General features: G+C 36.8%; 1 protein-coding gene across 1 annotated transcript in view; it reads left to right on the forward strand.

Moving 5' to 3' along the window:
• Positions 1–26,626, forward strand: part of nolo (ADAMTS-like no long nerve cord) — a 244,911-nt gene that overhangs the window by 51,818 nt on the left and 166,467 nt on the right. Inside the window, exon 2 of the mRNA XM_073090487.1 lies at positions 23,652–23,740. Coding sequence (XP_072946588.1) covers positions 23,696–23,740 — 45 coding nt within the window. The 5' untranslated portion in view covers positions 23,652–23,695. The remainder of the gene's footprint in view (positions 1–23,651; positions 23,741–26,626) is intronic.

The raw sequence follows: 26,626 nt of genomic DNA on the forward strand, positions 1-26,626 counted from the left end.
TTTTAATTAAATTTAGGAATTTTAGGATTTCTATTAGAAATGATTATTGTAAATCAATATGTGTTTATTCTTAGATTCAAAATTTGTGTGGCTTTGATATTTCTTGTATCTTTATGCTTTGAATACTATATTAACTAAATTACATACTTATTTTGTATTAGTCAAATATATGTTTTGAAATTAGATTTAGGCGCACGGCAGTGCGTGCACTAAGTTCAGGGATTATGTTTGAATATAAATCTGTTACTATTTCACAAGAGCGTTAAATTTCGTATTTTCGCTCCAATCCTATGACTTAAACTATATAGTTTAACATAACGAGCTCACAGATTTTTATTCAAATATCAGATTAAGGATTACTTTGTGTCATAGTTTTAAGGGCTTTTCTACCTTTCATACAATTTTTGTATTACCAATTTACATTTGAACTTGAATGTTATTCAATATTTATTTTACATGTATGTGTATTTCAGTAAAATATTTTTGTGCTCAGGTTTATTTTACTTGCCAATTTATATTTAACTTAAACTATCATATTTCAGTAGCACTACCATGAGTTTACAAAAGTATTACTCGCTAGCGACTGCGTAAAATAAATGTATGAAAAATTGTACAGCGCCTCTGGTGGTTACTCGTAGAACTAAATTCCGTAGTGCGAGCCACTCGTAACGTAAAAAACCTATCGAAATCAAATCTATTGCCATACAAATTCGGTCCCATGAGTCATTAATTTGACAGACGTTGTCAAGAAATACCGTAACGATAGTAGTTCTGTTATTCACTAGCAAAATGACAATAGTTTTCTATTTACAATTTCTATAGTGGCGTTTCTATGCCAACTCATGGTAGTGCTACTGTACTTACCACATTATAATGTAATAAATATTATCTACTGTAGTATTTTTATTTACATTTTTTTTTAATTAATACAAGAAGTACTAAAATAAAAAGATGAGTAACACACTCGCCTCCTCCACGAATGAGGAGAGACTCGTGCCCAATCGTGGGCAACAAAAAGAGTTGCAACTTACTAAATTTACCTATTAAACTCGAATACACAAACACCCAGACACAGAAACAGAAATCTAAATTCATCATTTACATATTTGTCTGGCCGGGAATCGAACGCGGGACCCTCTGCGCGTCAGACCAGTATGGTAACTGCTCCGTCACGCGGGTCGTCAATATACAAGAATCGTGCACGAATGGAGAAAGCAGAAATAAAACTGCCAAAAACTTCGAAAATATCCACATATTACTTCAAGTTGTTTCAGTAAACGCAAGAAATATTACTTGTATGTTCTCAGTTGAAACTAGAACCGTTCATATTGCACTGTACCCTTACCATGAGTTTTTATGTTTTGACAAATATGACTATTTTGGTATTTGATTACGTATTTGCCCATACAATTCAATCAGCGCCCCTAGCGGATTGTATCAGAACTATAGTGTCAGTAACGTAACATTAAATGTCTTAATTGACAGAATTGCGCTTAATGTTTGTCTCTCTTTTTTGCGAACATGTGAGGCAGACAAAAAGATTTGAGCACTTACTTATTGTTACGTTTACTCAGTCTACTGAAGCAAACGGAACAGAATAATGCATTGAGTAAACGTTACGTAAAATTCTGGGATGTTTTGAAAACTCATGGTGAGGATACTGTTGTTTTGTCGTTTTAGAAGTTTTCAATAATTTAATAACTAGTTTGCGACTTCATTAGTGTTCGTTTTAGTAATTGTTGGCACGATTCGCGGTACTATATGTCCTCGTATATAAAGAAAATGTAACCAAATTTCACACGTGAATAAAGACCAAATTCCTGTACAAAATATCGGCCGAACTTTTGAGATCTAAATTTATACGAAATTCTGTCCACATTTTTTTTATATTATTGGTTTGGGTAAGTATTTACTTACCCACTCTTCTTGTCTCTAGAATACATAACGGAGCTTAATATAATTTGTTTTGAATAACAATTTCAAGTATTTATATTTCCTTCCTTTCTTCGAATTTTAGTTGGTAGATCCATTTTTATTTATTTGACAGGTTTCTTTATTCATCATCATCAACAACCCATTACTGTCCCACTGCTGGGCACGGGTATCCTCTCAGAATGAGAAGGATTGGGAAAGAGTCTACCGTGCTGGCCACGTGCGAATTGGTAGGTTTCACATATTTCTGTTTTTTTTTTATTTTTATTTTACTAAGTTTCTTTATTAATACATATAAACGGATCAGCAAAAACTACAATAATATCCACATAATATTTTGATTTGCTTCAGTGCACGGAAGAAACATTACGTTTACGTTTTCAGCTGAAACTTGAACGTTTCCCGGCACAGCTCATTTTATATATATAATTTTGTACTGCTTTAGAAGTTTTCAATTATTTAATAACTAGTTTTAAACTTCATTCGTGTTCTATTTACAGTAATGACTTGCAGGATTTTTATAGAACTTATTATTAGCCTCATACTAGGATTATCTGTATCATGGGCGCAATTAAAACGCAAACTTACATGCACAGACAGAAGCTGGGATCGAACCCGAAACCCTTTTACTGTCAAAGCTGGAGATACATTGACGACTCGACCTTCAACCGTGACCTTTTACCATCTATTGCTACTTTGCAATTATCTCAAAAAATCCATTTCTTGATAATTGATTCCCATACAATGGTTTTCGAACCTCAAAAATCTACAAACACTTCAGAATATGTTTCTCTATACAACTCCATATGTGTGTCATATTTAATAACAATATTAAAAGTCGTACAAATATAGAAAAATAATATCCCTTATTTTTGGGTCCTTAATCGCTTGAACATTTTAAGGGCAACAAAGAGCGACCCCACTAAATCTCAATAAGTATGTAAATGGGTCATCTATTTTAATTAGTCGGTCGCTCTGTACGTGCGTTTGATGCATGGCGCCCATAGAGCTATGAGTGTACAGAAATGGCAAAAAAAATTGTACGGTCGTATATTTCAATTAGTTTTACGGTTGCTTACACTGTAGAGTTAAATAGCGTAGAACTGAATGTTCGAGTTAGCGAATTGTATGAAACGTGTATTTGTAGTCGGTCTTATGATGTGTGTATTTATTTTACAAAGATTTTGACATGATTAAAATAAATTAGATGTACAACCATAAATGAACTAAAAATCTAAACAAACAGATAAAATCACTTGTTTTCAAAAATTGTAGACCTGAAAAAAAAACATTTCCTTAATAAAAAAAAACAGTTTTATTACTAACAATACTAGGCCAGTAAACTAAATGTAATGTGTATAGTTGTACAATCACGTAAAGGATTGATGATGCCCAAATAAAACAAAAGGATACTAAAACGCAATAGAGAAACATAAAATACTCAAAAACGTATAACAAAAACCAAAATAACACATACAAAGTTATATTAAGCGAAGCGTCTGTTCGTTTCCAAAAACCACCAACAGTGCAACCAACTCGAGAAATCTGCATAAATTACATGCAACAATTATTTTGCTTTTCACAAACAATAAACTTGCAAATATACAACCGAAACCAAATAAACAGTTTTTGCTATATAATTTTAAATGTGTACTGCTTGTGTATGTTTGCATTTAAATTTATATAATTATAGGTTTAGATCGTATTCGTGTGGTTAAAAACTGTAATGACTCCGTGACCCCAATGTAGGGCCATTTTTAAAAATGGGTCTATCCAATGTTTTGCCAACAAAAGATCGAAATTTGACAATTCATTCATAAGTATTAGACGATGTCAAATTTCAATGTTTGGTGGGTGAAAATTGGATAAAAGCTGTGATAGCCTAGTGGTTAAGAAACTCGGCATCTCGATCGAGGGGTCCGAGGTTGAAATCCCAGATTTCAACCTCTGATTTTAAAAGTTATGTGCGTATTAGAAATTAATTATCACATTCTAAACGGTGAAAGAAAACATCGTGAGGAAATCTGCATACCTGAGAAAATTATTAAAAAACAAAGCGCGGTAGACTATGGCCTCATCCTTCTCATTATGAGAGGATACCCGTGCCCAGCAGTGGGACAGTAATGGGTTGTTGATGAAAAATTGGATAGATCGTACATACATTTTCATTGCCAACCTTTATTTATGACATAAACTTATTTAAGTTTTTTTTAATATTTGCTAAGTAAATAGAAGGTTGAGCTGTCTTCAATACATAATATATATATTATAGAGTAGTAGAGACAAACAATTAAATAATATAATCTAGGCGGAGTACTTTTTTAAATAGGTTTTAGACGATTCTAAATGTTCCAAAGTCTATGTACTATGTACACTCACAGCCCTTGGATTTCCTGTGTCGTAGGTCACACACCCAGACACACAAACCCAGAAACAGAAATTTATATTCATCATTTAGATATCTGTCTGGCCGGGGATTGAACCCGGTGCCCTCTGCCAGACCGGTTTGGTGACCGCACCGACAAGCGGGTTGTCATTATTTAAATCTACACAAAAACATCAAAATAATCAAAAAGTCAAGAAGGAATTACCTAGTATAATTTCATTTTATTTTACACTAGCTGACCCGGCAAACTTTGTACAGCCTCAAAATCTATTTCTCAAATTAATTTCGTATCATATAAAATATAGCCTATGTTACTCGTGGATAATGTAGCTTTCGAATGGTGAAAGGATTTTTAAAATCGGTCCAGTAGTTTTTGAGCCTATTCATTACAACCAAACAAACAAATAAAGTTTTCCTCTTTATAATATTAGTATAGATATAACTTAAACAATAACAACCATTTATGTTATTAATTTGGATTTTAAATATATTAAAACCTATTTATTTCATAAATGTTGGCTACATAAAATGTATAATTGACTCACATAATAACTCGTAGAAAATACTAAAAACAGGTAAATATTAAAAACAGGACAAATTAAGGGAATTAATATGAATAAAAAAATATCTGTCAAGTAAATTAAAGAAACAAGTAAAATATGTAAGAAACTTAAGAGCTCTGTGGTTTTCACTCTGTAACTCTTAAGTACGGAAATTATTAAAACAATCTGTGTTTCAAAGTTTTATTGTTGTTTTCAGTATGTTAGTCTTATGGAGGCTGTTCTAACTTGTTATGAATAAACTGGGGTAATATAATTAAATTTATTAAGAGGCGCTTTCTACACTCACAGACCCACACTAGGATTCCCTGTGTGCTATGAGCACACGCACATACGAGTACACAAACACCCAGACCCAGAACCGTTAGGTTTTTTTTATATATATAATATAGGAGTAGCAGACGAGTATGCAGTCCACCTGATGGTAAGTGGCTACTGCCGCCCATGGACATCTGTAATCAACCCCGCTAGATTAGATATTCCTACCTGAGGTGGGCCACTGATGCGCCGCTACCCCTGAGGACTAAGCTGGAACGCCTCGGAAAAGTATGTCTCCCTTACCAGGGTAGTACACCCTTCAAACCAGAACACAGCGTCGAAAGCCTGCCGCCGAAGTTGAACCACAAAGGGTTCTACCACCTTCGAACATCGTGAGGAAACCTGCACACCTGAGAGATTTTATAAAAAAAAATATCAAAGTCATGTGAAGTCTACCCATTCGCACTTCGATCGAGGGTCCGGGTTTCTTAACCACTAGGCTATCACTGCACACGAGAAAAATACTATTATGAATTTTTACAACTACTCGTATTAAAGCATTATTTTAGCAACAGTTATAACATATGATCGAAAACTATGATACATATTACAACAAGTATGAAGTTGCACGCCAAAATCCTGGAAAACATTCCCTAACTCCCAACTAGGATTATTCCCATATAAGTGGAATGAGTTTACTTGCCAAGCTGCCACCGATTCTCAACTTTCTTCCTAACAGCGTAGAGGTCGTTTTAAAGTTTGAGAACCGCTGGATTTAAGTTTGTCGTAAAGGTAGGTAAGCAAGTGCAAATGGTATTGGCTATTGAGATGCGATCTTCAAGATGTAAGTCTTATAGATCGAATAAAGTTTATAAGGTACTTAAGGTAGTGTTTCTCAAAGTTATAAAAGTTTTAGAGATCGTTTTAAGGCTCACATGCAAAGTATAGTACTATAAATTATTATTTGGTACAGAAATAAAATAGTGCAGATATACTTTACATTAATAGCAAAATACATACTCAAATGAGACCATAATGAAAGACGAGTATTTTTACAGCAAAAAAGTAAAAGATATAAGAAATGCTTGATTTATCTACTACTAGCTTTTGCCCGCGGCTTCGCCCGCGTTTAAAAGAAAATAATATAACATACTAACATACATAAAACGTACCTTCAACTTTGCTAAAGATCATCACTTGATCAAATGCATAGTTTACGATTCAATCCTTACTAATATCGATTAAAATAATTGATGTTTTGGGTCCAAAAGATCGATTCTCCGATTAATCGATCTTAGATCGCCATCCCTAGTTCCCGTGGAATTTCCGGGATAAAAACTATCCTATGTCTTTTCTCGGGTCTCTTTGTACAAAATTTCATTAAAATCGGTTCAGTGGTTTGGGCGTGAAGAAGAGACAACCAGACAGACAGACAGAGTTACATTCGGATTTATAATATTAGTAAGGATTTTGTAATTTACGCAATTTTTCAATTTTTCACAATTCTATAACTGCGAATACAAGTATGTACTAAAAATAAAAAATGGTCGTAAGGAACCATCCGTGTAGGAGTACGACTCGCACTTGATTTTTTTTAAACAACAAAAAACTGCTGCTTTAAGAAACAAAAAAGTGACATAAAAGAAAATCAAACATAATTTTTAACGTTATAACCAGAGACAACCATACAAAAACCATAGATAAAAGACATACTGAAAATACGTGATGTGAAACTGAATAATCGGAAGGCATTATGTCGCATCGCCGACTTCCGCTTCCGGTGAGCTCTCCCAAACAACGGCAGCCTTTTATGTTATACACATAATATGTCTCATATGTGTCTACTCTTTATGTGGTTTTGTTACTCCTATTTCTGCCTTATAGCTGCTATATTATAACATAACAGCAGTGTTAAACGCTGCTGTGTTCTAGTTTGAAGGGTGTGGTAAGGGAGACATACTTTTCCGAAGTGTTCCAGCTTAGTCCTCAGGAGGAGCGGCCCATCTGTGGCTTCAGGTAGGAATATATAACCTATCTGGGGTTGATTACAGATGTCCATGGGCGGCAGTAGCCACTTATCATGAGGTGGACTGCATGCTCACCTACTACTCCTATATATACATTGATGAACGTCTTGCATCTACTTCAATTCCATACAAAAGGCCGCACGCAACTGTTTCTATTATAAGGCAGTACTGCCATTCAGACGCACAGTTTTGTGAAATATTTACGCAGAGGTGAGCGTCTATGCTTACATACCGTATGTCACATAGGGTTGCTTGCATAAGAGTTTTGATAAAAAATGACGTTAACACATTTTTTACTGAAACGCGAAATATTTTAAAATGTAACTCATATTATAATAGATATCATAGTGTTGGATATTAAGTCTCCAGGCAACCGAGTTGTTGATTGTCAATAGAAAAAATATAAATATTATTTTACATTCCTTATTATTTTTATCGTTATATTATTTATTCGTTATAACACAGAGACAACACAGATACAGATACACAGAGAGTATCAGCGTGTTTGTGAGAGTGTAAAAAGATACTTATTTTATTCATACACCACGAATAAATAGCTGCTTTTAATAGTAGTAAGATAGTACTGCCGCCTGTACGCACGTTGTCTCGTTGAAATATTCAAGCGGGAGACAGCGCCGCTCACACACTCGCTCGGGCTGAAGTGTTACATTCAGCTCTTTATGTCGTTCACAGGAGAGCTAGTCTGTGTGAACTACACGGAACTACAAATGCACAATTATTATTCAATTTCAATTATTATTATTATAGACGGACAACCTGATAGTTAGTAGTGACTGTCGCCTATGGACATTTTGAATACCAGAGGAATTGCTAATGCACTGTCGCTTTTGAAGAAGAGCTCTTTTTGCACCTTTCTTGAAGAGCCTCGTATCTTAGACCATATTTACCTCACTGTACCGGTCTGACGTGCAGAGCGTTCAGAGTTCAATCCCGGCCAAACAGATATCCAAACGATGAATTTAAATATAAGTCCTGGGTCTGGGTGTTTGTGTATTCGTCTTTGTGTGTGTCTATTGCACCCACGGCATAAGAAAGATCCTGGTAAGAAAGTAAGAAAATCGTATCTAAGAAAGTAAATAGCGTTATTTTCTAATTTATTCTAATTTATATCGTAAACCACAATCAGGTAGAATGTCTTATCGTCGATTGATTACAGATGTCTACGGCCGACAATGGCCACTTACCATCAGATGTACGCATGCTCTTTTGCTGCTTCTATATTAAAAAGCTATAATCATTTTAGTTCTACTTACAAATTAAATTACTGATTTGATTTAAAAAATATTAATAAGCGATACTAATTTATTTTATTGAAAAACTACCAAGTCTTATTTTAGAATTTATTCCTTGAACTGGAAGTTCCTGAGACTAAAATTCCCAATCGTTCTTTAGCGAAACTGTTCAGGAAACTAGTTGAACTGAACGAACTTTTAAGCCCATACTTATTTTCGCGATAACAAGACTAAGACCTTTCAAAGGTCTTAAATTTTTGAGGCCAAAGTATTTATTTAATCAGCAAATAATTGGGGCAATATAGTCTTTTGGAAATACATTTCGTCTGGATTTCCGCCTGAGGCTGCTCACAGATGCGCCGCTACCCTTGAGGACTAAGTTGGAACGCCTCGGAGAAGTGTGTCTTCCTTACGACACATTCAACCCAGAACATAGCAGCACTTAACACTGTTGTTATTAAGCAGAAATAGGTGTAGCGGTGATGCCGCCGTAGTCGAACCACAAAGGGCTCTACCACCTTCAAACAATACGAACTGCAAAACTGTACGTTGCTTTCCCTGAGAACGGAGTTGGAATGCCTCGGATAAGAATCCCTTACAACACGTTTCAAAGCCGATCACAGAAGCGCATAACACTTTTATTGTTAGGCAGTAATCGCAGCATATCCTTCTCATTCTGAGAAGAGACCCGTGCCAAGCAATTGATGATTATTAGGTGTAGTGGTGTTGCCGCTGGAGTCGCATCATAAAGGGTTTTACCATTTTCAAAAATAATACTTATTCATGTTAGTAGGTATAGTCCGCTCCAAATTACTAGTCCGCTGTGATTTTTTTGGGAGCAGGTGTAGTCACACAATTTGCTATGGCGACGCGATTCATTTCTATATTCAGAGCGGACTAGCAATTTTACGCGGACTGTACTTTGAAGAAAATCCTTTACATCAAAATATCCGCACATATTGTTAAGAAATTCCATATAATCGTTTCCCTTATTAAAATAACAATGGCGTATAAGGGAATAAATTATGAAGTGTGGTGTGATTGATGGGTGGTGTGGTGTGATGCGGTCGATAACGGTGTGCAATTTACCAACTTTCGGGTGAGCACACTGTGATGGGGTGTCGCGTTTTTGATTAGTATTTTCTAGGAAATAGACGATAGCCGTTAGTAGCAAGTGTGGTACATACTTATCTATCAGAAATTAATAAAATGATAATTTAATTATTTATTTAAACAAACATAGACTCATTTTTGAATTACAATTACTATTAAAAACGCTTTCTACACTCACAGCCCCACACTAGGATTCCCTGTGTCGTGGGTGCCATGGACACACACATAGACAAATACACAAACACCCAGACCCAGAAACAGAAATCTAAATTCATCATTTAGATTACTGTCTGGCCGAGGATCGAACCCGGGACCCTTTGCGCGTCAGACCGGTATGGTGGCCGCTCCGCCACACGGGTCATCGTAACTATTTTAAGTTACATTACAATTTTAAATGTAGAAAACTGCAATGAGAAAATATCTACAGTCTACTCTATTGCTTATCATCTTCAGGATGCTGTTGGAGCTATCCCGGACACGGTACACCATGCACGTTACACCATAATGAGAAAAAGATGCTTTTTTCTAATTATGGTGTAAAAACAGTTTACATGAGCTTCAACAAACATCCTTGATGAACTACAGTACCTTGATAGTCCCAGCAGCATCCTGTAACCATTATTATATTGAACTCTAAAAGCATTGTAAGATTTTTGGATGTATTAATAAAGGAAACCTAGAGGCTTATAAGTTCTTGCGAAAATGTATTTAAAGCTGTGTAAAGTCGGTGGATGAGCTTAACTCCTTTCACTCTGAGAAAAGACCAGTGCCCAGCAGTGGGTTAGTTTCTATTCGGTAATTTTGCAAATTTTTAACTTTTTGACGTGACAACGTCTTAAATTAGGTTGCGGCTGGGAGTCACTTATGAAAAAGTGTAACGCCCGGTAACGTTACGATGAGTCACCGAACGAGAGAGAGGCCCGCCGAATGCCTTGCGTCTCTCTCCCACTCAACTATGATCGGTCTGCCGCGCGCGCAGCACTAGAGAATTAGGCGCATTGAATCGGCGCATGCTTGTGTCTCTGTCTTTGTCTTTCTCGAACGTTCTTGGCGTTGGAAAAACAAGAAAGCGTCACAATACAAGTTCACACGTGTGGTTAAAGTATCGTCAGCTGTGTCTGTAGTGAAAATATTTATATTCATATCAATAAATATTCTACCGAGAAAAAGACGTTGTCACGTAAAATCTTCGCCCGTAAAACCGACTTTACAGGCAACCATTTTTTTTTTATTACGGATTTATCGTTTATTTTTTGTTTCATGTTTCATTATTTTTCCTTGTTTTAAAATATTGATATCATACCATTTACAATCTACTTCACAGACATGATTAATAAATAACTTTACTTGTACTAATTGACACATCTTACACTCAACTTATGTTCCACACAAAAATATAGGATAAGGTTGCGTTAGGCGTACCCCCTTTTTTTTGTTTACGAGGGGGAAACCTTCAAAAGGTACCCTATGCCGTGGGAGCGACACGGGGTTATGTGGGATTCTTACCGCACTAAAACCCCCCCGGTGGCCGTCCTCGGCGCTGCGTAGGGGACTCCGGGATCTCCAAAGGAACGCAACCGGAGTTCTCTTAGCGCGTTGCCCCGTCGGGCTCCGCCCAGGCGAGAGTGGTGCTCGCCACTCCGTCTGATGTGCACGACGGTATGCGACCACACATACCGCCGTCCTTCCCGGGGTCGGTGGCCGGGCGGTTCGAGCTCCCACTCTCGCCACCCGCTACCCCGGAAGCCCCTTTTAGTCGCCTCTTACGACAGGCAGGGGATACCGTAATCAAAAATATGTAAAGTGTAAAAAAATCTGAATCTAGATTATTGAAGAAACGGTTAAATTTTATTTCTTTATATATTTTGTAAAACCGCTATTTCTTATGAATATGGCCGCACCCAACATCCTTGTTAGTAACAGCCAAGTCACGAAGCTTCCATAAACTATGTGAGGGGACACCGAATTATCCAAAATGACATGATATTTTCAAAATAATTGGTTTGGGTTACGATTAGGCCTACAGGGCTACATATCTACTTAAGTAGCTACGTGAGTTATTAGATATAAGAATTGTTTTATGGAAAAATCTATACAAAATACTCGCAACATTAGAATGTAAGAGAATGATATATCTCAAATAATACTGAACTGGACAGGTCTTGACCGGTATTTTAATGTAAAATTATTTCTTTGTCCGACATGCACAGAGCTTCAAGTTTGATTCCTAGTCAAACACGTTTAAAATTTAGCTAATTTAAATAAAGATTTTGAAGATGGTAGAACCCTTTGTGGTTCGACTCCGGCGGTACCACCGCCACACCTATTCCTACCTAATAACAGCAGTGTTAGGCGCTGCTGTGTTACAGTTTGAAGGGTGTGGTAAGGGAGACAGACTTTTCTAAGGCGTTCCAGCTTAGTCCTCAGGGGTAGCGGCGCATCTGTGGCCGACCTCAGGTAGGAATATCTAATCCTATCTGGGGTTGATTACAGATGTCCATGGGCGGCAGTAGCCACTTACCATCAGATGGACTGTATGCTCGTCTGCTACTCCTATATTATAAAAAAAAGAAAAAAAGGATTCGTCATCATCATCATCAACAACCCATTACTGTCCCACGGCTGAGCACGGGTCTCCTCTCAGAATGAGAAGGATTAGGCCATAGTCTACCGCGCTGGACAAGTGCGTATTGATAGACTTCACATACTTTTGATAACTTTGTTTTTTTATTTCTCAGGTATACAGGTTTCCTCACGATGTTTTCCTTCGCCGTTTAAGTAACTGATAATTAATATCTAATAAGCACATAATTTTGAAAAAACAGAGGTGCTTGTCTAGGATTAAGGAAATAACGATTAATGCAAATTGATTTGCAGGTTTTAAAACATAATTATATGTCTATATACCACCCAAAAGAAATATATCTCTTGAAAGCGTGTTTTCCTCTAAACACTAACATAAAACATAACCATAACTTTACACTATCCAATAACTAATTAACCACAAATACACTTAATCATTAAAACGCCAGTTAACCATAACAACCGTATCATAATCGATAACCATCGCACGCGTCACTGGAGCCGCGCCAACAACGCCATCTGTTATCGAGTGTGATTGATATAACTCTATCGGGATGCGCTCGTAACGTTCATTGCATAGTAGCTTCGATAGTGACTTTGCTTGGACTGACGTAGAAGTAAATGTATTTGTGTGCCTGTGAGCGTGGTATGCGTACGTGTGTCAGCACGCGTGGGTTTGTGCTCTTGTGTGTACGTCTGTCGTGTGTCACCGTGTGTGTATGCACCCTTGATTGCGTGTATACATACTTACCTATGCGTGCGTTTGTATGCGTGTACGTACGTATGCGCGTGCTTGTGTGTGTGTGTGTGTGTGTGTGTGTGTGTGTGTGTGTGTAATTATTTTTATAGATTATTTTTATCTAAACACTAACATCAAACATAACCATAACTTCAACACTATCCAATAACTAATTAACCACAAATACACTTAACCATTAAAACGCCAGTTAACCATAACAACGTATCATAATCGATAACCATCGCACGCGTCACTGGAGCCGCGCCAACAACGCCATCTGTTATCGAGTGTGATTGATATAACTCTATCGGGTTGCGCTCGTTACGTTCATTGCATAGTAGCTTTGACAGTGACTTTGCTTGGACCACGGTGCAAATATCTATCTATATATAGATCCTTATACTGTGCTTGGACTGACGTAGAAGTAAATGTTGACGTAGAAGTTTGAAGGTGGTAGAACCCTTTGTGGTTCGACTCCGGCAGCACCACCGCCACACCTATTTCTACCTAATAACAGCAGTATTAGGCGCTGCTGTGTTCAAGTTTGAAGGGTGTGGTAAGGGAGACAGACTTTTCCGAGGTGTTCCAGCTTAGTCCTCAAGGGTAGCGGCGCATCTGTGGCCGACCTCAGGTAGGAATATCTAATCCTATCTGGGGTTGATTACAGACGTCCATGGGCGGCAGTAGCCACTTACCAGCAGGTAGACAGCATGCTCGTCTGCTACTCCTATATTATAACAATGTGCGTGAGTGTGTGCAAGTGGACGACTGTTCGTGCGCGTGTGGGTGCGTATGTGCATGTGTGCGTACGTGTGTTACAACAGCACTGTTATGCGCTACCGGCCTTGCTCTGAAAGGTGTGGGGAGTCATTGTAAGAAGGAATCCGCGCCAAACTGCTAGTCACCTACGAATATAGAAACGAGTAACGCAATAGCAAAATTGTAGATATTAGCAGGACGAAGATAGGGCGAGACCCGCCCGGCACCCTCCGCTGCCCACTCTCGCCGACTGGTACATAGCTGCGTTAGTGTGCCCTTACGTTACGGAGTATAAGCTAACTAAACCTGCGCGTAACTTAAGAGCGGACTAGAAGTTTGACGCGAACTATACTCAGGATTGAAACTGAATTCCTAATAAATGCAAAAACCGAATAATTGCCGACCACTGGTAGGCCTATCTGATGTTGATTATAGATATTCATGAACACTTACTACATAGACACTTACCATCAGGTGAAATTCATGCTCCTTCATCAAAAACATATAAGATAAATTTTACTGACAGGATCTGTTTGAAATATTATTAGTACATTTTCAATCGCCGTCAGAAGTGTTAACTATTTTGCAAACTCCCTAAAACGAGGGTCGAAAAGACCCTCTAATTAAACTAATGAATTTAAAATGCCGGCCACTGATTGTTAGCCTCTGTTTATGGTATAGAAAACTCGGTTTTAGTTATTTTATTTTAGGACAGGTACCGTCTTGAAAACAGAACTCTTGATTATTTTTTGCATAGCATGAGAAGAGGTGCCCAGCAGTGGGACATGAAAAGTTTAAAATAAAAAGCCAGTTAGTCACAATGATTACGTTATACAGACTTTTAAAGCAGTGATAGCCTTGTGGTTAAGAAACTCGGCTTTTTGATCGAGGGGTCCGAGGTTCAAATCCCAGGTACGCACCACAGATTTTTCAAAGTTTTGTGCGTATTATAAATTAATTATCACTTGCTAAACGGTGAAGGAAAACATCGTGAGGAAACCTGCATACCTGAGAGATTTATAAAAAAAATCTCAAAGGTATGTGAAGTCTACCAATACGCACTTGGCCAGCGCGGTGGACTATGGCCTAATCTTTCAAATTATGAGAGGAGACCCGTGACCTCGGGACAATAATGGGTTGATGATGACATACGTTAAACCCATTATTAATACTCAATCTTTTCAATGGTTTGTCTTCCAAGATCGAAATTCGACTAATTCTGCCTATTGGAAATTGTCAAAATGTTGGTGGGCAAATATTGGATAGATTTATTTTATTAAATAATAAATAATGATAGTGGTAGAGGCCTTTTTTCGAGGCGCCATACTTTTCCGAGGCGTTCCAGCTTAGTCCTCAGGGGTAGTGGCGCATCCGTGACCGACTTCAGGTAGGAATATCTAATCATATCTGGGGTTGATTACAGATATCCATGGGCGGCAGTCGCCACTTACCATCAGGTGGACTGCATGCTCGTCTGCTACTCCTATATTATAAAAGGGCCTTAGCAGAGTCTAAGATATTCGCATATATATTTTAAGTTTTTTTCCCATTCAATTATCGTTTATACTACAAAATATATTTTTTATCAGTTTTATTTTTAAGAAAAAATCTTCTAATCATATCAGTGCTGTATTCCAATCAGTTGATTTTCCTTAACAGGCTGTGTGAAATGTCCTCCAATAGAATAGCGATTGCCTCCTCTAAACGTGGAACCTGAGAGTAGTAACAAAATAGAGCGCACGCTTTTATCGTGTCATTTCATTTGGGCTCGGTGTTGAACCTACATAGATGTGAATGGAAATTAATAAAAAATACTCCGTAATATATTTTTTTATTCACATATGCTCTTTTATGTTGTTGTGCTATAGACATACAAGGATACAACCAGAGGACCCAGACCCAGAGGAACTATCTAAGTTATTTAAATATTTGCTTATCCGAAAATCAAACGTAAAATTATTTACAAAGCTTACTGGTTTGTATCTCACATATTATAAACAGTCTTTAAAAATCAATCAAAAAATGTTTACAAGTAAGGCATTTATTTCTGCTTTTTTAAAGGTACCATTTATGTTATTGCTATTTTTGATTTAAAATAAAGTAGTAAAAAATACCAACTAACATTGCGGTTATGCAATGAACAAATTATTTTAAAACTACTTCATCCCTGACATCGCGATCGGCGCTCTATCCTTATTCTAACTCCAAGTCATTTCTTTCCCTACCTTTATTTCTTTTATTCCTTTTAATTATTTCGTTCGTTATTTCCAAAGAGTGCTTCGGTCCAATTCAATTAGTTTCTGTTTTTTAATAATCCCAGCTTCCATCATTAGTAAGATTACCGAGTTTTTATACGAAAGATTATTCTAAGATTCTTTGGTAGAATCTTGAAGTGTTCAAACTTATTTATAGAAAGAACTCATTATTAAGAGAGGTACGTTTCCAGGGGCCTACCACCATCTTTTAAAAACCATCATAGTTCAGGAAAGTTTTATTTCCTCCTTAAAACAGTAAATTATTCCGTCATACACAGTTGAACAAACTTAAACCTTTATCAATTTTTCGCTTATCCATTGTAGAAAACCAACTGAAATTGTCATATTTTGATTAAAAACTAAAATTTCCTGCAAAAAAAGTAAAAGTATGATTAAAACAATATTGTGTTAAGAGATGGTAGTAACCCCCCAGTAGTGGGAAATAAAACATGAGCATATAAACTTCCTTATACATTTATGTTTGTGTAGCTATATAAATCTGTATCCTGTAAATGTGTGAAGAAGAAAGTGTTAATTACAGATGCATAGTTACTCTTGAGGGCTTAGATGGACCGAACTTTATATTATCTTTAAAAACTTTCAGAATATTATATTGCGTATTATTCCTAATTTGGAAATGATGTGATGGTAAATCACTATAGTGGTACATGTAGAATTAAATAACACAAAGAATAACACAAATGAAGATGAAAGAATAACAGTATAATTTTTAGTGACATATTTTTTTTCATATTCTTCTCCGAAAACCCATTCATTTGATACTTATTATAGGAGCGCATTATTATCGGTGGACTATGGCCTAATCCTCCTCATTATGAGAGGAGACCCGTGCCCAGCAGTGGGACAGTAATGGGTTGCTGCGGAATCCAAACCAATCGTGTATTTGAAATTTCAGCTCAGTGAATTTGGATTCAATGGCTTACAATTCAGCTGTAAGGTTTGACCCTCTTACATATTAACAAAATATACTCTTACGAATTAACAAAATGAGTTAAAAAGGCTTAAAATAACCAAAACTCCATGAAACATACTTTAAAATCACCATCAAATCATGAGTTAAAGACCTACCACAAATGTACATAAAGATAAATATCCACACAAACAGTCGTCAAAATTATAACACCGCTTTCAGGTCATAGTTAAAAAAGGTTTAAAACCACCGAAAACGTAACATTCATAACATATTGTACGCTAGTCCGCTCATTCGCGACCTAAAAACATGCTCGAATGCATTCCTTTCAGCTGTGGGATTAGGTATGGTTATGATAAACCATATCGTTACAAAAACGGTTTCATTCATATCACACTGTATCGATAAACTTGACATAGCTAACTGTTGAAATGAAATGAAATTAAAAGAAAATTATTTATTGCCAGAATGTATAATGGGAAATGGTGACAAATATTTTATATATTCTTACATTCTTCTATCAGAATAATGTGTGTCAATTTCATAATAATAATCGTTTCCAATGAGATGGAGAAATATATGAAAATAATTACCCAAGGTTATGTTAAAATTGTCTTTAAGCGCATATTTATTACGTCTCTATTCAACTGTTAAGCCCGCTCCACATTCTCGCGAGAATCTTGCGAGAATCTTGCAAGAACGAGAGAAAACCCGTTTCGTATAGGCTCCACATTCTCATTTCTCGTGATTTTTTTCGTGTTCTCGCGAGATTCTCGCGAGAATGTGGAGCGGGCTTTAATACTCATTGAGGTGAGAAAGATATAAAGTGTCACCCCTGAGGACTAAGCTGGAATGCATCGGTAAAGTATGTCTCCCTTACTATATCCTTCAAACCAGAACACAGCAGCGCTTAATACTTCTGTTATTAGGCAGAAATAGGTGTGACGGTTGTACCACCGGAATCGAAACACAGAGGGTTCTGCTACCTTCATAGCGGCTGTTATAAGACAGACAGGTAGGATGGTGATGCAGAACCGCAAAGGGCTAAACCCTTACACTATATTTTTATAGCAGTTACTCATATTTAAAAATAAAATATTGCTATCAATTGCAAATAACTTGAAAGCATTAACGAGGGCGATATTCATATCTAGATTATTTGCAAGCACTCACGAACATAACGTGCTAATCAAGCTCTTTAACCAACATAGATTTGCTTTTAATAAAAGTTCCATTAGTATCGGTATCTATGAATAGATAACTGGTAGATAAACTTGTATATGCCATTATAATGATAAAGGCATTTACTAAAAACATTTTCGTGTAACTCTAATGTGAGTGGCAATTGTGAAAGTACCTACACTTTTGATGGTTGGCCCACGTGACGGGGCGGTCAGACGCGCAGAGGGTCACGGGTTCGATCCCCGGCCATACAGATTTCTAAATGATGAATTTAGGTTTCTGTTTCTGTTTCTGTTTCTGTTTCTGTTTCTGTTTCTGTTTCTGTTTCTGTTTCTGTTTCTGTTTCTGTTTCTGTTTCTGTTTCTGTTTCTGTTTCTGTTTCTGTTTCTGTTTCTGTTTCTGTTTCTGTTTCTGTTTCTGTTTCTATTTCTGTTTCTGTTTCTGTTTCTGTTTCTTTTTCTGGATCTGATCTGGTCTGGTCTGTATTTGTCTCTGTGTGTGTCCGTAGCACCCACGACACGAGGAATCCTAGTGAAAGGCTGTGAGTGTAGAAAGCGCTTTGTAGTTCGACTCAAAGGTCACCACCGCCATATGTCTGCCTAATAACGGCGGTGGTAAGCGTAGATGTATTCTGGTTTAAAGGGTGAATAAATAAGGTGGCAGAACCCTTTGTAATTCGACTTCCTTTGCACCACCGCCACGCCTATTTCTGCCTAATTACAACTGTAGAGCACAGTAAGGGAGACATACTTATCCGAGGCGTTCCAGCTAAGTCCTCAGGGGTAGCGGCGAGTCTGTGGTCGACCTTAGATGAGAATCTAATCTTACCTGGAGTTGTCCGGAATTGTCTTGTTGGAGTTACAGATGTCCATGGGTGGCAGTAGCCACTTACCATCTGCTGGACTGTCTGTTACTTTTATATGTCTACTTCTCTCTCTACTCATACTCTTTATTTTTCATATGGAACTGAAATATTATGGTGCACTTAAAATACCACTAAGCTTATGTCTTCTAAAAAGTTTTTCTTCTACCATTGTCTTACATCCTACTTATGCATTCCCGTGAAACGTGAACTTAGTGAAAGCGATGCTTCCCAAATCCCAGAGGAACTTCGTCGAATCGCCGAAGAGTTCCGAACTTTTCCGAACTTTGCCGAACTTCCAGAAAGTTCTTTAAAGGCTTCGAAGACGGTAACAATCGAATACCGTTTGAGTATGCACTCCCGAATTGTTTTTTCAGCTTTCAGGTTTAGTGATAAAGTTTTGGTTGTGTGAAATTTCACTCAAAATTAAAGGTTGTAATGTTTTTGGAATATAAAGATGTCAGGGTACATACAGGGTGATTTTTTGATAAAGCGATCGTTAATCAAACCCCAATAAATACCGGGTGGTGCAAAAAGTTCCAAGAAATAGCAGGGCTGATTTTGATAAACTAAAACTGTAGGATGAGTCAAATAGTGTTTCTTAAGGAATCTTCTTGAAAACGTTAAAACAGTGAAGAAAAACGTAAGAAAACTACACGCTTTAGAAAAAAAATCGCCAGGTAAAAGTCGAACTCGCACATGGAGGCTTTCGTACCACCAAATGTTCATTATTTTTTACATGTTCATTTTTTTTTGACTTTATTATTTCCAACAATACTTAATTATTTGACACAACAATAGATGGTGTTGGGGTGATGATGAATGATGCGTAAACAACGTACAATAAAATTAAAATAATTATATAAAAATGTGTTTTATAGTTCTTATTTGTATTTACCAGTTACCATACCAGTTATAGTAGTAAACGGATTGTAGAAATTTCAACCGTCTTCCTAGTACTATTTAACAGTTAGATCTAAAAATACTGGTTTGTTGTATGGAGACCCCCTTTAATATTCAACTTTATTTTATTTTTAGTATTGTTTTTATAGCGGCTAACGTTATGCATCCTCTGTAAAAATTTCATGTGTCTGTCTATTAAGGTTCCGGAGATATAGTAATAGGGTTACGTTTTTACCCTTTGGGTACGGAACTCTAAAAATCTCAACATACTTAGCTATCGCGAACCTAAACCCTACTCAGTTTGAGAAGAAACTCTAACCCAGTCGTAAGTAATGAGTTGGTGACAAAATACCTACAACCTTTTTCCTTTCCAATAAACCCAGTGTAAAGTTGCCAGATAACAAAACGAATCGAATCCGTTTTAACGCAGTGTTTACAGACTCAACAATGCAGTGTCGCATACAACGGCTATTTGCTTTTAAAATCACATCGTGCTTCGCGCCACCGAAACAGACTTTGCCTGAAATACATGTATTTTAAATGAATATATAGGTTATATATTATTTAATTGTTTTACTAATTGGCTCTGTTGCTACCTAAAGCCATTGTGAGTGAGTATTGAGCTTTAAATAACAGAAGAAATAATTTAAAATTAGGTACAAGGTAAAATTAGGTAGGGTCAAAACATTAACTATAATTAGTACAAAAAACTGAACTGAACAGATTGACTTTCACGGTTTTCAAAAGAGAACTTCATAAAAATACATTTTTTATGGTTTTCATAAATCTACACAAAAACAAGAACATTTTAGCAATGCATTATGAGTGCAACTACAGGAACAGCAAACAGTTTTTCATCTCCTGCTTTCATAAGAAAAGAATATTAAAAATCTTACGTTACTAAGGTATTTTTTTCTGGAAGTTATAAGAAAAACAATAAACCTCATTAACCGAATGCAATGAAAATGCAAACACACTTTGCGATCAAATTTTAAGCAGTAACTACGAAAACCAAAACCTATTTCGCTGCTTTACTTGTACTTTAGCTGTATAGAAAACGAAAATCAGAAAATTCCTTTCAATATTTGGAGCATACGAAACGCCATTACGTGAAACGTGTCGATGTGGTTTGGAGCGAAGCCCGCTCCTACTCGCCGGAGCACGTTTGATTTTATGTTGATTCCAATGCAATGATGCTGTAGTATTTTTGAAATGTGTATATTATGTACTACCTCTTTCTGCTATATAACAGGAATTAACTGTATTTTTAGTGTATTTTAGTAAAGTAGTTATCATTGGTTATATTTTTAAGGTTGAAATACTTATACAAGTCGTTCTGTTAGGTGAACTGCAAGCTTTTTTTATATAATTTTATACAAACAAATATAATTAAACAATCTTTTAGAACCATTAACACTGAAGTAAAATATCCAATAAGAAAAATTGGAAAAAGGAATTTCTTTCGCAGACTTTATACAAAGAAAATTCCTTTGCTTTACAAATACTAAAACAATTTTTGCAAAAGCCAACATTATTAAATTGTAAGATTAAATTGTAAGCAAATTGTTATTAACTATAAAAACCAAAAATTGTTCTACTTCTACTTTAAGCGGTATAGAAAATTCCTTTCAATATTTGGAGCATACCAAACGCTATTACGTGAAAAGTGTCGATGTGGTTTGGAGCGAAGCCCACTCCTACTCGGCGGAGCACGTTTGATGTTATGTTGATTCCAATGCAATGATGCTGTAGTATTTTAAATATATGTACTACTCGTACCTATTTTTGCTATTTAGCTAAAGTATACGCTGTATTTTGGTGTTAGAGGTAATATTTATTGGGCGAAGATACTTCGCGATACTTATTCAGGTGAACTTCAAGCTTGTTCTTAGTTTTATAAAAAATATATACAATTAAACGATATTTTAGAATTTTTAACACTGAAGCAAAATATTTAACTAGAAAAATGGTAAACAGTTTTTGTTCGCAGAGTTAACAAAAATCTTTAGCTAATGAACTGAAATTAAAAGTAACTACGAAAACGGTGACAATTTTTTTAAATACAGACTATAAAACACTCATTTAATGATCAAATTGTAAGCACAAACCCACTTTTGGTTTACACAGCATTGCTTCTACTTAAAGCTGTATAGAAAACGAAAATTAGAAAATTACTTTCAATATTTGGAGCATACGAAACGCCATTACGTGAAACGTGTCGATGTGGTTTGGAGCGAAGCCCGCTCCTACTCGCCGGAGCACGTTTGATTTTATGTTGATTCCAATGCAATGATGCTGTAGTATTTTTGAAATGTGTATATTATATTCTATATACTCTTTCTGCTATATAAGAGGAATTAACTGTATTTTTAGTGTATTTTAGTAAAGTAGTTATCATTGGTTATATTTTTAAGGTTGAAATACTTATACAAGACGTTCTGTCAGGTGTATATAAACAAATATAATTAAACAATCTTTTTGAACCATTAACACTGAAGTAAAATATCAAATGAGAAAATTTGACACATAAAACTGGATTGATTAGCATATAACACAAAGGAAAAAATCATCAAATAAAAGGATTGTTTTTTTTGACTCTCATAGAAATTTCAGACATTGAGGGAGAAAAAATATTTCAAATAGGAAGATCTGCTTTTTCAACAGCCTCGACTACGCTACTACTATTGGACCCACTACTTAATACTTTAGCTACGCCGGTAGTCTACCACATTAAGAAAAATATTGAACACTCAAGCTAGCCTTTTCACTATTACTATTCTTCTTGTAAAAACCTGATGATTAAATTCTAAAATGCAAATAATGACTCATAATTATTACAGTCAAATTACTCTCCATTGAAATCAAACATGTTCTACAGTAGAGCCGGCTCTACTCAAAACCACACCACGTTTTCGTAATGACACTTCAAAATGCGCCGAATATTGAAATGTCACCTTGACATTATTTCTGAGTCCGTCGAGAAGTAAAATAGTAACTTGAAGGTGGTAGAACCCTTTGTGGTTCGACTCCGGCGGCACCACCGCCACACCTATTTCTGCCTCATAACAGCTGTGTTTGACGCTGTGTCTGGTTTGAAGGGTGTAGTAAGGGAGACATACTTTTCCGAGGCGTTCCAGCTTAGTCTGCAGGGGTAGCCGCGCATATGTAGCCGACCTCAGGTAGTAATATCTACGAGTAATCCTACCTGGGAATGATTACGGATGTCCATGGGCGGCAGTAACCACTTACCATCAGGTGGACTGCATGCTAGTCTGCTACTCCTATATTATAAAAAAAAACTCATAAACATATAAAGCATTGAAAACACATTTTACAAAAACTTTTAGTAAAACTATTCCGCTTCTGTTTTGTTCGTTATTCGTCGACAGGAAATAAATAAAAAAACTTTCGTCAATGTACAGGATCCCATTCCGTATATTTGCCGTTGATATATTGCAGAATAAGTTTTTAGATAAATTGGGCTTTGGATAGACAGGAGAAACGGAATATTGTAATGTCAGATCAGAAGTTTTGAAGGTGGTAGAACCCTCTGTGGCTCGACTCCGGCGGCACCACCGCCAAGCCTATTTCTGCCTCATAACAGCAGTTTTAAGCGCTGCTGTGTTCTGGTTTGAAGATGTGGTAAGGGAAACATACTTTTCCGAGACGAGGCAGCTTATTCCTCAGGGGTAGCGGCGCACCTGTGGCCGACCTCAGGTAGTAATATCTAAACCTACCTGGGGTTGATCAGATGTCCATGGACGGCAGTAGCCACTTACCATCAAGTGGACTTCATCGTTTTATACTTCAACATTAAATAAAACAACCCTAATTTTCGACCAAAAATAAGGACCTATTCGCATCAGGACTGAATAATTGAGTAGTAATATTGTATTTCTTTGTTTCAGGTGGGAATGACGTAATACCGATATGATATCTGGGGCGTAACAGGATGGCGCAGGCACTTATCCTCCTTGCGATTCTATTCACGGCTGTTGTAAGTATATCATTTATATTTCTGTATCGATATCGATATATTATTATATTAGTATTCTGCTCCGCGCCTAATCTAGATCGGTTTGGCGAATTATGTTCCATTATCTTTATTTTCTACGATTCTAGATATTATTGGTATACAGAAGCTGTTTTGTTCATGTATATTGTTGTAATAAAAGTTATTACTATGGTAATCAGAAATACATAACGCTTTCTACTTGAAGATCTCAAGGGTGTGGTAAGGGAGACAGGCTTTTCCGAGGCGTTCCAACTTAGTCCTCAGGGGTAGCGGCGCATCTGTGGCCGACCTCAGGTAGGAATATCTAATCCTATGTGGGGTAGATTACAGATGTCCATGGGCGGCAGTAGCCACTTACCATCAGGTGGACTGCATGCTCGTCTGCTAGTCCTATATTATAAAAAAATACAAATGGTAATGGTAAATGAATAACACTCACAGACACGCAAGATGTTTCTTGTGTCGTGAGTCATTGACACACACAGACGAACACAAAAAAATACCCAGACCTAGAACAGATCTAAATAAATCCTTTAGTGGCCACTCAGGCACGCATGTCACAAATATTTTTCTTGTTTAAAAGAGGCGAAATATAAATATGTAATTTCATAGAATGTTGCGCCTTACTAGAATATTCCAAAGCACTAGTAGCTAGCTGACGTTCTTTAAAAATCAATTTTGAATACTTATCATTTGACTTTTAACATAAAAGTTTTGCATGCGAGGTTTCTGACTTTTTTCACGTAAACGTATTCTACGTTCCCTAATAATCTTGACATAGTTGGATTCTGTATGATTTTTTGCTCGATAAATTATGCGTAGTATCACCCAAATGAGTCAAGCAGTTTCAAAGTTATATTGGACAACCAGACGGACAGACAAAAGTTGAAAAAACTGTTATTAACATTTTATTTCAGTAAATATACCATTACGTAAATTGGATACCTTACTCAAATTCCATTCCAAAATTTGAAGAGCTGTCATCACGAATGCACATCAAAATACAATAAATCAAAAGCATTTTTAGATGAATAAAATACCAAATGAACTATTTGACAAATTTTTAGTTTTCATTCGAAAAACCAATTAGTCAGTTAGTTTTACGTTGTAACACAATATTTAAATTAAAACCGTAGCAAAAACTGAAATGCCACTAACGAGCATTCGTTAACTGGTATCCTATACGTTGGTTTTTAAATTAGTTAATCCTGGAAAAACTATGAAGGGGTGTTAATGACGTGCTTATATTATATAAATATAAAATGGCTTTGGTGTAATTAGTAAATACATTTTTACGGTTCCGTACCAAACGGTAAAAACGCTGTCTGTCCGTCTGTCACAGGGCTATATCTCGGGAACCGTAATAGATAGACACATGATTTTTTTACAGAGAATGCATAACGGTGGCCGCTATAACAACAAATACTAAAAATAAAATAAAGTTGAATATTAAAGGGGGTCTCCATACAACAAACATACATATCAGTACTAATCACCCCAAGGCCATCTATTTTTGCGTAATCTAAGTAAATATTGTTGGAAATGTACGTATCATTCATCATCACCCCTACGCCATCTATTGTTGTCTGATATAATTAAATATTGTTAAAAATAATAAAATGAATAAAAATAAATAAAAAATAATGAACATTTGATGGTACGGAAGCCTCCATGTACGAGTTCGACTCGTACTTGGCGAATTATTTCATAATATAGGAGTAATCGACGAATATGCAGTCCACATGATGGTAAATAGCTCCTGCCGGTCATAGACGCTTCAAACCAGAACACAGCAGCACTTAACACTGCTATTATTAGGCAGAAATAGGACTGGCGGTGGTGTCGCCGGAGTAGAACCACAGAGGGTTCTACCACCTTTGGTTAATTGAATTTACCTTATTAAAATAACTATTACAGGACGGGGAAGTGAAGATGCGCTCCAAATTATAAAATAAAATCTCAAAAAGTGTACTGTAAAGATTACCAATTTGCTGCCTAGCCTACCTAACCTTCAAAAGGTATCCGACGACGTTGGAGCGAAGCCGGGTTATGTGGGATTTTTACCGCTCTAAAACCCCCCCGGTGGCCGTCCTCAACTCTTGTCGGAGAACTCCGGGATCTCCGACAGAACGCAACCGGAGTACTCCAAGCGCGATGCCCCGATCGGGCTCTGCCCTGGGAGAGCAGTTTTCGCTCCTACCACACCATCTGATGTTCACGACGGTATGCGACCACACATACCGCCGTCCTTACTGGACGGTTTGAGCTCCCACTCTTGCCGCCCGGAACCCCGGAAGCCCCCTTTTTCTCGCCTCTTACGACAGGCAGGGAATACCGTAGCCCTATTCTAGTTCCGGAACTACAGGGACATCGCTACCTAGCCTAGTGGCTAGCGCGGTGGCCTACAGCCTAATCCTTCCCATGCTTAGAGGAGACCCGCGCCCAGCAGTGGGACAAAAATAGTACGACAGTGTTTTCAACATAGTGCGAAAACTTTAGTTACGAAAATTTTCTAGAAACAGCCAGCACGGGTGTATCGCGCGAAACAGTGCTAATAAATACTGGTTAATTAGTTTCCCATGCAAATGAGCTCTGTAGTATGTTACTATCTACATTCTTACACTCTCGCCTTATTTATCTACGATGGAGGCGTTTTCATTGTGTAGAATACATTTATATCGAGCAGCGAGAGTATTTACAGTACCGAGTTACAGCCTGGTGGTTGAAACTCTGCTTAGAATCATAGACTTCTGATTTATCCTTACTAATATTATAAATCTGAAAGTAACTCTGACTGTCTGTCTGTCTGTCTGTCTGGCTGGTTGTCTTTTCTTCACGCCTAAACCACTGATCAGATTTTAATGATAT

Source organism: Epargyreus clarus, unplaced genomic scaffold (genome assembly GCF_041222505.1).
Source record: "Epargyreus clarus isolate Ecla_fem2 unplaced genomic scaffold, WU_Ecla_fem_2.2 ptg000032l, whole genome shotgun sequence".
NCBI classification, from domain to species: Eukaryota; Metazoa; Arthropoda; class Insecta; order Lepidoptera; family Hesperiidae; genus Epargyreus; species Epargyreus clarus.